This window comes from Oryx dammah, unplaced genomic scaffold, assembly GCF_014754425.2.
Source record: "Oryx dammah isolate SB20612 unplaced genomic scaffold, SCBI_Odam_1.1 HiC_scaffold_11, whole genome shotgun sequence".
Classification (NCBI taxonomy): domain Eukaryota; kingdom Metazoa; phylum Chordata; class Mammalia; order Artiodactyla; family Bovidae; genus Oryx; species Oryx dammah.
The window spans coordinates 7,696,152-7,709,427 of record NW_024070195.1 but is presented as its reverse complement, the minus strand read 5'-3'; the positions used below and the strand labels follow the sequence as shown (position 1 = coordinate 7,709,427).

At 49.6% G+C, this 13,276-nt stretch overlaps 1 protein-coding gene across 4 annotated transcripts in view; it reads right to left on the bottom strand.

Annotated features, from left to right (window-relative positions):
* Positions 1–13,276, bottom strand: part of HIVEP1 (HIVEP zinc finger 1) — a 137,615-nt gene that overhangs the window by 123,361 nt on the left and 978 nt on the right. For 2 of the 4 annotated variants that reach the window (XM_040249347.1, XM_040249351.1), the window contains exons 1-3: positions 10,404–10,489; positions 8,226–8,227; positions 6,621–6,761 (exon numbers count right to left, since the gene is read on the bottom strand). In XM_040249347.1, coding sequence (XP_040105281.1) covers positions 6,621–6,660 — 40 coding nt within the window. In that variant the 5' untranslated portion in view covers positions 6,661–6,761; positions 8,226–8,227; positions 10,404–10,489. Of the gene's footprint in view, positions 1–6,620; positions 6,762–8,225; positions 8,228–9,594; positions 9,724–10,403; positions 10,490–13,276 lie in introns of those variants that run through there. The other 2 variants (XM_040249350.1, XM_040249348.1) reach the window with 2 other exon arrangements.

The window sequence follows — 13,276 nt, the reverse complement described above, 5'->3', positions numbered from 1 at the left end:
TTTTTCACCTTTCTCATCAAAACTATATTTTGTTATATATTTCCTTTCTAGCTACAGTCATATACAGAATTTATTTTTACAAGCCACGGGACGGTTTGCCCTACAAAATTTCTAACTTCTCAAATCTTGAGGCTGTCGGCACAGAAGTGCTGACCTAACATTCAAATGTAAAAAAACACCACACAAGCAGCTGGAATTACATCTGAAAAATCATCAAAATTCAGCCTATTCTATAGATAAAGCTCAATCAAATAATCCCCACATAACAAGAAAAGATTTTATTCACAGTCAGATTTTAGAAAACAATCACTAGACTGGGCTCCTATCAACACACTGATAGGAATGCAAACAGTCACTTGATGAGCTTACACCTGGGGTCCCAGCTGGCTTCTGTGCTCTCCCCCAGGAGGAGCCAGGGAGTAGAGAGATGGGACCACATCTACCAGATGTATTCGGTAGATGGATCTGGTCGTGAAGAACCAGAGTATGTCACTGCTCTCCCACGTGACGGCGACGTCATTTTTAACAACAGTGCGGTGATAATAAACCAGAGACCTCACGATCAGTGGCCTGAGAACTACATGCAGACAGAACAAATAACCAGTTTCACTTCACTCAGTGCTGTCAAGATAGGAGCTGAGGTTTGAATGAGTTCAGCGGCAGCACGGCGGCTAAGAATTTTCCTCCCCGAATGACTGTCTGCACTGACCTCTCTCTTCCAGATCCCAAGCCCCGAGGAGTCAGGACAAGAAGGCGGCATGCCGGTGACCAACGCTGAGCATGGATGCAGCCTCCTTTATGCAGTTTTCAAAATGCAGGTAGAGCCTTCACACAGGTATCCCCTGGTGTTCTGTGTGTAACTCAAGAGTCGGACATAAACGAGTTTTTCACCGAAAGTAACACACAGGTCTCTGGACTGGCTGTCTATCCAGTGTCAGCCATTGTCCCAAATGCTTACACATCATCAAATCTTCACATGCATTATCTCTGTTTTACAGACAGAGGAAACCAACACTCCCAGCTTGCCCAAGGCCACCCGGCTAGTCCGTGATAGCATAAAGCCAAACTCTTCACCATTAAATTAACTAAAAGTACTAGGGATGAACGCTAGAAATCCTATGGCAAAATTTCACATGAAACAGAAGTTAGTAATAACTACCTGCTCCATCTGTTTGGAGCGCTTCAAAATTTATATTAGAGCAGGTTTCTTAATCAGAGGCTACCAATTATAAGAAGCATTTGCTACTTAAGGTCAAAAACATAAACAAATATCATGAGTACAAACCCGCAGTTTGCTAAAAAGCTAACATGAATGCGATTTAGCTGAGCACAGAAGACTAAACCTGTCTCTTCTGACACATGATTCACCCAGCTAAGATGGCAGGTCTACAGAATTACTAGTAATAAATCTTTACTGAGTTTGGTACGATACTGCTTCTGCGGTTTATGTTTTGATTTTGCCAGGAAGCATGCTCAATCTTAGCTCCCTGACCAGGGATCAAACCCACATTCCCTGCGTTGGAAGGCAAAGTCTTCACCACTGGACTGCCAGGGAAGTCCCTGTAGAGTAATTAGGATGGAATAACAAAGTCCAACAAGGCACCTGTAGACACAAGCAATGGAAACCCACTGTATCCTGGGGATATGGGTGGCAGGGGGAGAGGAGGAAAAGCGGAGGAAACTTGAAGAAGTGAACTCTTCAGCGGACACTCCTCCCACACAGTAAAGAAACAGTGGAAGCAGAAGGGGATGGACACTGTCCAGAGAGATGGGCCACATGCAAATGCTGGGAAATGCTCCCTTTGTGCGCTGAGCTCCGGAGATGGCGAATGGCCGGCCGGCAGACACACAGGAGAACAAGCCCAGGGCGAGGCGGGTTTGTCCCAGCTAAGTTCAGGGCTTTGGACGTCATCTTCCAAGGCGATGGGCATCCACAGGCCCCACGTGTGGTCTCGGCCATGCTCTGATCACCCTCCTAAGTGTTCCTTCTCACCTTATGATACAGCTGGAGCTCAGAGAAGGAAAAAAAAGCCCTCGTCTTCTGCAGTGGGTTCAGAGCCAAATGCAGTCAACCAATAAAAATGAAAAACAGCCCCACCAAATTCTCAAAATATGTTTTGCAAAGGTTAATACTTAGTATTTTCCACACTGATTTCCAATCTTCAAGCCGATGAGCCTTTGAAACCCTGGGCCCAAATACAGCTAAAAAAGGTTAACACCTATTTTCTTTTTCTTTCTTCCCCCCACCCAAAGCTTTGAAACTTTCACAGTGGTGATTGGCAGAGCACAAAAACAGCTCTTTATCTAAACAGGACAGATGGAACCCCTGCAAGTCCCCAGTTCCTCCATTCCATGTTACCCAGGAGTCCCAGTAAAGACCCAGGAAGGGGCTGATTGGTAGGGAAGGAGTGCTGGGGAGGGAGGCACAGTCACAGTCACGTTCATCAGGACCCGATGGGAGCTGGCCTTGGGGTCTCCCACATGGTGGCCAGGAGCCCTTCGCCTGGGACAAAACATGAAGCCTTTCTTCCAAACACCAAGCCCACCTTTAAGGCTCTATGTTCCCCGCTCCCCCCGACACACACACCATGCAGGCAGGCATTAAGGACAGAGGTCCTGCCTGGTTTACATGGCCTGAGGAGGAGAGACCAGAACTCAGCCACTCTCACACTCAACAGGTCACCATCAGATAGAGAACTCTGACTTCGTAACACCCCAAACTCACGTCCCATCCTTAATATACCAGCTCTTCTCCTGCTCTTTAAACTGAAGAACCTCCAGCATCAGAGAGATGCAAACGCCATCTCCTTAGGGGAGCACAGCCTATGCCTGACTTGCGTGTCCACCAAGTTGCTCAGTTGTGTCTGACTCTGGGCGACCCCATGAACTGCAGACCACCAGGCTCCTCTGTCTATGGGATTCTCCAAGAACACTGGAGTGGGCTGCCATGCCCTCCTCCAGGGGATCTTCCCCACCCAGGGATCAAACCCTTGTCTCTTGTGTCTCCTGCACTGGCAGGAGGGTTCTTTACCACTAACACCACCAGGAAAGCCTGTGCCTAATTTAAATCCAGGCAAATCGTTTATGCTTCTCTATGACAGAGCCCTGTAAGTATTTCTTTATACATGTGTGACACCTCAACACACAAATACACTCTTACACACACACACACACACACACACACACACATGCTTGTTCCAAGGAAACTTCATATTCTAGAAAGTTGCATGCATTTATCCTGTGACTCTGCACGTCTGTGGGACTATACCAACCCCAGCTGAAGGACCAACGATAAACCAAAGAAAAATTATATTTGAAAACTGCCGTGGAAGCACAATTAATATATGATTTCAGATTTAAGTATAAAGTTTTAATTACTGACTTAATGACCAGGCACAAGAAAAGTACTTCCCAGGCTATTTTCTGAAGAAGCCTCAAAAGAGGTGACGTGTTTCATGGAAACCCCTGAGAGGACACTGCCCAGAGGGTGAGTGACGAGCTGGTCTCTCCCCACGGCAGAGCTAACTTCACGAGACAGGGCTGCTGGAAGCCAAAACAGTGGGTACAGGTAGAGTGATGCAAGCGTGGTACTTCAGATGTACCCCACAACTGAGATACAAAATACAGTCATCCCTCGGTATTTGCAGGGTCCTGGGCCTGGGCCCCTAGAAACACCACCCTCTGAGGATGCCCAAGTCCCATAAATAAAACGGCCTAGTAGTCAGCCCTCCGTACCCAGAGATTCCACATCCGAGGATTCACCCAACCCACAGCGGAGAAACATCCACACACACATGGACCCATGTAGTTCAAAACCTTGTTGTTCAAGGGTCAGCAAGAAATGCTGAAAAATTCATTTCAGTAGCTACTGTTCACTTGCTCACTTTAACCCCCAAACTGTGCCTGGGCACAGAGTCCTCACACACATTTTTAGAAGGAAAGCGGAAATTGTAAAGGTGGTCCTGCCTTTGTGCTTTGCTTACTTGGGCTTCCCCAATGGGAACAGCCTGGCCCTCCTCCTCCTCAGGTAAATGAGCTGGCTGGCTCAAGCATCACGCCTTCCACGAAGCGCCCCTCCCCTGGGCCTGGCCAACCTGCCAGTCCCCCCACATGGCTTTAGCAAAGTCACTTTCATCATCTGTCCTAATCCACTCTGATCTTTTCTTCAGTGGCTGAGAGATCGTAACGTTTTAGACTCTCACCCATGGGCCCGAACACAATTTATCACAAGTTCTTGTTGAGAACTTTAAAAATATCTTAGTTCCAGAAAACAAGCAAGTTTTCCTATTAAAACTTTTCATTTTCCATCCTCTATGAACTTAGACACATTTCATGGATCTTCATAATCTGACTCCTCCCAGTTCTACTCCAGCCTCCCCACTCCTGCTTTTTTCTGATGTGCATGGACGTAACTTAGATGAGCCTGGATCCCAAGCGGCTTCGCCAGCTCCTACCCCAGGATGAAATGCACTCCCGCTGTCCTGACAGCTTCTTGTGTCACCTCTCAGCCTTAAGAACTCAGTTCAGAGGTTACCTTTCCTTCCCACCCTGCCCCTCTCCAAACCAGCCCCCAAGACTGGGCTGTAACATGACGCCCAAGCTCTGAGGGAATCTCCGAAAGGCTGCTCTCTCCCCCCGTGTCCTCTCACATGGCCTGCCTCTGATGATCAGATCATCCCTGTGGCCTGGGACACAGGAGGATGTTCAATGAACACCTACTGAGCTGTATGTTCATTTGATACAAAAAGGAAAAGACCATGGCCTAAAAATCTTCATTTCTCCAGACAGCCAAGTTATCTAGGATATAATAAAGGATGTATTTTATGGCATGAATAGAGACACAGACGTGGAGAACCGACTTGTGGACACAGCAGGGGAAGGAGAGTGTGGGATGAACCGAGAGAGTAACACTGGCATATATACGCTACTGTATACACAAGAGCCAGTGAGAAGCTGCTATGAAACACAGGGAGCTCAGCCTGGTGCTCTGTGAGACAGAGATGGGTGGGGTGTGGGCGGGGCGGGAGGGAGGCTCAAGATGCGGCGATCTAAGCTTACTTATGACTGACGCAAAGATGTTGTGGGACAGAAACTAACACAACATTGTAAAGCAATTATCCTCCAATTTTTAAAAACAAGGATATATTTTAAATATGAAAAACAAGCATTTAGTGCTTATGACCTAATGAATGATACTTTCAAACCAATCATGCATTCATTCTTTCAACAAATGTGTGGCCTCCTTTTAGCTGCAAGGAGCTGTGCTAGGCTGGGGCCCCTGCCAGCCCCAAGGTTGCCTTCGAGCACACGGATCAATAGAACAGGGCACCCTCTCTGGACAGATGAGTTATAAAAGCTAGGCTCAAGACTCCAAATGCCTGCCCCAGCTGGCTGTGAGCATGGAGGCTCTGCCTATAGAAGTAAATGACACCAAGTCCTGACTTTGGGTGCGCTCAGATTCTAGTGCAAGAGACAGGTAAATACAGTCCGTCTGCAACATTTTCTATGTGACCCTAACATCCGACTCTGACATACAACACTCACTGTACTCCCTCTAAATCCTCACCTCATTGAACACTGGTGCTAGAATCATCAATTTGAACTCGGGCCAAGGCGTTCACCTGAGCCAGCAGAGACTTCTAGCCCACTTAGGCAAGCACTGTTTGCAGACTCAAGGAGGCCACATGACTGGCCACATTTTCAACTACCACCTTACAGGTACCAGCCGAATTACTTCAACCAAGGAACATTCTTGATTAATTTGTCCAATTTAAGTCATTTCTTACCTTGCATGTGCTTGAGAATATTTTTTTCTGTAATAGTAAATATTTCAGAAGATACTTCACTCAGGTTGGAATTATTTGCTTTAACAGTTCTTTGCTTAAAACACTGCTATACTTTTATCTCCTAAGTTAACTATAAAAGATAATTACTGCTCCCAGTGGATAAAACACATTAGAACAATACAAATCTTTTAAAACAATAAGCTAAAATAGGTTGGCTTTCTTAATACTTAAGTACCTCTTCACAGTTAAAAGGAAATGCTCATTTTTATATGAAATGTATATAAAATAAACATACACATATATATATATGTTTTTTGACTGCTTCCCTATGGAAAATACATTGGTGTGCCTGTTTCCTTAGTTCTGCACATAATGGTCTGCGTTAATGTCAACTACGCCTCTCTACTTCTCAAGCTAATATAACACTGCTACAAAAATAAATCTCAACACAAGTGTGCGGGCGGGGTGAAGAAAAGTAATTCAAGGTGATCCAGTGGGCAAAGAAGAGCTGACCATTTATTTCCGATTCCTCAATCCAAAAAGGTGCCTGTTGAGAGACTGTAAATCTCAGACTTTAATACCCACCCTAATGGTTGGGAAGGCATTGTAATTCTGTCGAATCCAATTAATTCATTTAACAAATATTTCTGAAGCATCTCCTGAGAGACAGGAATTGTGCAGCGCAAGAGGAAGGGAACGAGAGAAAGAGAACAGGTGGAGCTGACCCACCACCGGGCAGGGTCACCATCTCACAAGCTGCCTTTGCTGCCAGCAAAGAGATACTTGATTAAAGACTTATTACAAAGCCTCCTTCCCACTAATGCAGAGCCCTACCTCTTAGATTTCTGGGATGAATCTGTTTAGTTCGAGGCATCTTCTTTGATTCAGAGGCCCCCTTTTCTTCTTAGAAACTGTAGGAAGGGCAGGTCATGCAAAGGTAGCTCCATAAACCCAAGGTCCATCAATTAATCCATGCTAAAAAAGAAAAAAAAAAGTCATGTTTTACCGTTTTTCACTACTTTCAAAGGAAAAAGACACTTCAGAAGTTATTGCATAATACAGCACTATTCTAAACTCAACAAAAGGTAACCGACCTGAAAGCCTCTGCAAAAGATGACTTAATTAAACACAATACATGTCATTTTGTCATTATCTGGGCTTCCCATTAAGTACACGAGGGAAAAAAGATCACTGTACCTTTAACAAAAAAAAAAAATTCAGTGAACTGTGTTTTAAAGCAACATCACCAGGTTATAAAAGGGTTTTGCTGTATACAGTACATGCCTGCCCATTTATAAATTTCTTAGGGACAAGGACCATGTTTCATTCATTTTGTGTTACTGGGTTAATTCGGTAAATAAGTGTGGTTGCCACTGGGGCTGTTCCCCGACTATTGTGGTTTTCCATTTGAGGCTCCTGTTAGGACTGTTCTTTCTGCTTCCCTGTGTTGAGCCAGAATGTGTGACCAGTTCTGGCCAATAACCTGTGAGTGGAGAGACAGGCGTCATTTTCAGGCTTTGCATTTAGTTATCAAAGTAAGATCCCACAGTGCTCTCTTCCTCCTCTGCCATAAGACAGGCACTGTTGTAGACCGCACGTCTGACAACACGGAGCTGAGCTCCTGCCAATGCAACACGATCATGGTGCATAAACATAAAAGAGATCTTTGCTGATTTAAGCACTGAGGTTTGGGAGTTATTTGTTACTGCAGCATAACCGTGACCTGACTTACACATCTTAAAAAGTGCAATTTCAAATACAATATGCCAAAACACTAATCCAAAACTAAATCATCTCTTTCCCAGAAAGATTCCCAGGAGATACTCGAGGATCCTTGAGCTAAAATCTTAGTTTTAACTTTCTGCAATACAACTGATAAGCAAAGCCCATGATGACAATGCTGAACGTGAAACTATGTTTGATCGCTAAGCAATGACACAAGAATGGAACAGAAACGCTTTAAGACTTTTATAACATCCAATACTGTAGGGGGAAAAAAAAGCAAATACTTACTGAGAATCTACTGTGTGCCTATGTACTTCCTACACGTTACCTAATTTAACCCTAATGGTAACTGCTTAGGTAACTATCATTTATCCATTTTATAGATAAGAAAATTAAAAGAGAAAGAGGTAAAGGAACTGAGCCCATAGTCAGTAACTAAGAAACATGGCACCCCCTGACTCAGGGACCCTCAGTGCTTACTTCCTGGCTGGAGGTAAGACCTATTCCAGGGGGTTTACTCAAAAGGCTCTATCGCACAAGTCACAACTGTTAATAAATATTTCGGTGTCAAATCAGACTGGGCTCAAAGCTTGCTGTGTGGCCTCATTTAAGGTACTTAACCTCTCTGAGTATCAGATTTCCCAACTGTAAAACAAGGAAATAGCATTCCCCCTCAATGGGTTGTTGAAGGAACCATGTGGATGCTTTGCTTACTGCTGGCACACAAAAATATCAAATATTAATTCTTCTTAAGAATGCCTGTGTGGGAAAGACTGTATCTAATAACCACTATAAGGTTTTAGAAATTTATGGTTTCAGTACAGCAGAGAATAGAAGGAAAGAAGGCTATAATTAACTTCAGTATTTTATCCTTGATAAGGCTGTATGCGGGCACTGTACAAAAACATTATTTGCAATTTTTGAACTGCATGGGAAAGAATATAAAATATGATGGCCCAATACTGTGGACTTCATCTAGCAGCGCTGTGCTACACAATCTATCAAAGATACGGCTCCACAACGCCCTGTATTAAAAGCATCCACCATTCAACTGACAAAGCTGCTGTTTCAAGAGAGAATTTAGAGACGTCAAGGCCGAATAAATAGTAGGAATGCTCAACTCCCAACTTAAAGCTTTTAAATGGTCACGATATTTAGAAGTTTTTAAAGCGTGAACTCCGACTGTAATTCAATCACGTGACACTAAAAGATGAGGAACCTGCACAGAAAATATTCCAATTTGCACATACAAATTTTCAATCAGTAACAGCTTTGTGCTACCTTATTCACTACCTCTCCACTGAGCCCAGCTATCCAACCCAGTGTAAATCCTTGGGGTGGGGGGTAGGGGGGGAGGAGGACTGAGTATTTCCAAAGACAGCAGCACTGTAGCGACGAAGATGAGTGACGAACCGGTTGCCTTACAGCAAAAGAGATAAATAGTACATGGAGCAAAAACATGACACGATCAAAAAGCGTAAAGACAGTTGCAAGGAGAAAAAACATGAATGAATGTGGAGGGCGGAGCCTGGGAAAACCCCTCTGCAACGCTGCACTGAACAAAGCGCTTCACATGCCAGGAGCCGGGGCGGCGGGGGGGAGGGGGGGTGGAGGGATTGAAGTGCCAGCTCAGGAAGGAGCCCAGAGTGAATGCGGAGAGCGGCAGGAGGAGGAACAAGACGAGAGGAGGCGAGCGCGGCAGTCCGGAGACTCCTCCTTGCCGCCGCCGCCGCCGCCACCGCCCCCTCCCCTCCCGTCCCCTCCCCTCTTCAGCAGCAACTCCTCCGCCAGCCCGACCCCCGGGCGATCCGGAGCGGACCCGCGCCCCCCACCCACCCCACTGTGCTGTGGGCGCGTACTCCCAACCCGGAAAGAAAACTACCCAGGTGGCTTGGAGTAAACAGGCACTTCGAGCAAAGAACGAAAGGGGGAAAAAAAAGCAAGCCACAAAGCCGGGAGGTTGGAAGCCGAGGCCTGGTCTCCCTCACCCCCCACACCCCCACCCCCCCCACCCCCACCGCCAGCCTCTTGGAAAATGCGCCCGCGGCTGGAACGCGGCTAGGGAGGCTGGGTTCCTCCGTACCTGCTCTGCTCGCAGGACCGCAGCACGGGCCGCGAGGGCGCCCAGAAGTGGCAAGTGTCTCCCTCACGCGCAGCCATCCCCTCTGCAAGGTCGGCGGTTGCACACACACACACACACACACACTCGCGCGCCCGCAGAGAGGGACGTGGTCCTGCCCCCACTCCCTCCCCACGCCACCGCCCCCCTCCCAGCGGCAGCGCCCCCCGCCCGCGGAGCCCGCGCGCCGAACCTGCTGCCAGGACGCCTGGCGGGGCCGCCGCCGCTGCAGCCAGCCCCGGAGCTGCGCTGCTGATGGCGGCGGCCGCAGCTCGGAATCTCCACGACCACCGCGCGGCGGCGGCGGCGGCGGCGGCTGGGCGCCCTCCTTCACTTGACAACCCCAAACACAAACAGAACCTCCTCCCGCGGCGGCTCCCGGGCCCCCCCCCCACCCCCCGGCTCCGGCCCCCTCCCCGCCGCCGCCGCCGCCCCAGCAGCAGCAGCAGCAGCAGCAGCAGCCGCTGCCACCACTAAAGGCCGGCGACTGGCACTCTCACCGCCCAGCTCTGAAATATTAAACAGGGGAGCCGGCCGGGGGGGCGGCGGGGGAAGCGCGGGGCGCGCGGGCGGGGGCCGCAGGCGCCGGGCGGGAGAGGCGGCCGCGCTCGCCGGCGCCCGGGGCCGCGGCATGACCGCCGCCAGGGAGCGGGTGTCCGGGGTGGGGGGGGAGCGCACCGCGGCGAGGCGGGGCGGGGGGACCCCCGGGGCGGGCGGGTGGGCGCCCCCGGGGCCAGGGAGTGGGGCGAGGAGGGCGGGCGCGGGCTTTTTACCTCTCCCCGGGGGCAGAGTAGGGCACGTTTAGCGTCTTTAGGGGCGACGCGAGGAGCGCGGGCCGGGGCGGCGCGGGGGAGGGAGGGCGAAGGTCGGAGGCTTTCCCGCGGCTGGGCGGGGCGGCAGGGGATCCCCGGGGGCGGGAGGCGGAGAGACCGCGGGCTGCGACGCGCGGGCGGGGCTGGGGCGGGGGTCCCCCGGCGGGGTCACCCTCGGGCGCAGCGGCCAGGTCGGACTGGCTCGGCCGCGGGGCCCGGCCCTGGCTTAGGGGCGAGCTGGGCGCCCCGGATCGGGGCCCGATCGGAGTCCCGGGTCTCCCCGGCCGGGCGAGCCCGGGGCCGCGGCTCCGCCCCGCCCGGCCTCCGCAGCGACGGGAGGCGGGGGCCCCGGGGCGGAGTTAGGGACGCGAGGGGCGGGAGCCCGGGGTCGCGCCGGCTCGGGGACTGGCGCCCGGCTGGGGCGCAGGGGCGGGCCCGCCGGTCACGCGGCTCCGGGCAGGCCCGGCCGGGCCGCGCGGCCGGGGGAGCGGTTGGGCCGGGGAGAGAGACGGGGACGGGCGGGGCGGCGGCAGCTCGGTACCGGCTCTTTACTTTCCTAAAGCAGGATGTGGGCCGGCCCGCTGACGTCATGGGGTCCCCCAGCCCCGCCCCCAGCCCCTGCCGTGAGGGGGAGGGGAGGGGAGAGGGCGGGCCCGGGGGCGGGGGGGGGACCCCAAGGGGGTTTCCTCAGCAACGCGTGGAGGGAAGGAGAAAGTCATTGTGAAACTTGAAACTCATTAACTTTGAAAAACAACTTTATAAAAAAAAAAAAAAACGGGAGGGGGGGAGGGGTGTTGGGTTGAAGGGTGGAAGGGGACACATTACAAACCCTGAACTGAAACTCCGCTTTGGTGGCGGATGTTCTATTAAAAGATTGAGGAAAGCCAAGGTTATTCCAGAGGCCACGGCCGTGCCCGCCGGTGGTTCCCAGAGCCCGAGCTGCGAGCGCAGTTTAACCCTTAGGGCTCCGCTTTGACAGTTTAGGGGCCGAGAGGAGACGGCTCTTTCGGGTCTGGAGAGGGGGTTTCGGGGCTGAGCAGGCGATCTGGCCCCAGGGTCGCCAGAAAGAAAGGAGTAATTACCATAAACCAGAGTTTGACCTCGGGTGCTAGAAAGCAATAGAGGAGGGGGGGAAAGCAATAGAGGAAGCAAGGATTGGAACTCTATGGAAAAGTGATCAGGAGAGGATGGACCAGGGTAATGACGGTTTTCAGGGTTAGACCTAAAGAACGTTAGGTATTTATCGTTTAAAGTCTGAGGCTCAGAAATTCCACATACATCCCTAAAGAAGCAGGCACAAATGACTGGTTAACGGAGCCACGCTCAACTTGGGAGGGATAAGGTAAAACAAAAAAAATTGATGCAGAAAAAAATTCTCATATAAAAACCAAAGTGCTTTCCCCTTTTAAGGAATAAAAATGCTGAACGACCGTACACCCACTCTGCTGGCCATCTGTGCAAACTTGAATTGTTCCCTGGGGCTTCCATAAAGATATCTAGGTTTTCCTTCCTAGGGTTGACCCCTAAAATTCCCGGGAGGAAATCCTACCTCTAGCTCAGCTGAGCTTAGAAAAGCTTAATGCACCAGAATGTGAATGACTAAAAATGGAATACTCAATAATAGCGAGCTTGTAACCAAAAGTAATGTCATGTAAAGAGAGGAATATGCCCATTAAAAACTAGATTTGGTCACAAAAGCAAAGATCAGCCAACAGCTACCTAAATTTGAAATAATGTTTAGCACACTACGCCTCCAACCTTGCAATGAAATAATACAATCTTTTTCATTTTCGATGTGATAAAATCATCTCTGTCATGAAATTTAATTGACATCTAATGGACTGCAATCACAAAACGTATGTAAATGTAAGTTTGAAACTTGAATAAAAAAAAACATCCACTTAAATGTGAAAGTATACTTAATCTGTCAGAGGATAAAAATCAAGATAGCTTGATGATTATCGACTCTACTTTGTGTCACTGGCTAAGTCAAAATTACTAACAATACATTTTTAACCCAATGGCCCTGACCATAACAAATACATAGTGTGCACACAAGGTTTATATGGGATTTGGCATTGCAGTGAACTCTTAACAAATTAAATATGCGATTTGGAGTTGTAATAGATTAATTTTGTCATTTCAGTTTGTTAAGTTTTATCTGCAATGGACTATTCACAATTTGCCTTTCTTGAGATCAAATCAATAGTAATCTTTTTTCTGAAACAGACACATTTCCCCATTTTCTATTTCCGAATTTTCTAGGTGCAGTTTCTTTTCCTAATTCTCTACAATTCTAACTTCCTAGTCATCCGACTGCAGGGGACTCCAACTAAACTATAAGGTAACTAGAGTCGCCTTTAATCATTTTGTGGCAAATTAAATACAGTCTCTCAAATTATATCTTATAAACGGAATGTGAGGGGGATACTTCCCCCCCCCCCGAACCAGAAGATGAAATGGGAATGGTAAAAAGCAGTTTGAACTGTCAAAAATTCTGGAACATTGGGGAAGGACACCGTACTCAAAAGAAAAGGGCGGGGGGGCTCCTAGGGTCCGGATTCTCTCTGCCTGCACCCTCCACCCCCCGGCCGTGCGAGCGCTTAGGGAGCCCCCCTCGGGGACTGGGGTTCCAGTGAGGGCAGTGGCCTTGGCAGGCTCTGAACACGGTTTCCCTTCACAGACTTTGGGGAGAACACCAGTACCTCCCCCCGACCCCCGGGCCTCCGTCCGGGGACCCCACGGTCCCCCTGCGCCTAGCGCCTCCGCCCGCGCGCCCCCTGCCCCGGGTTCCCACGCGGCCGCGCGGCCCGGCCCGGCTCGGGCGCCCCCCT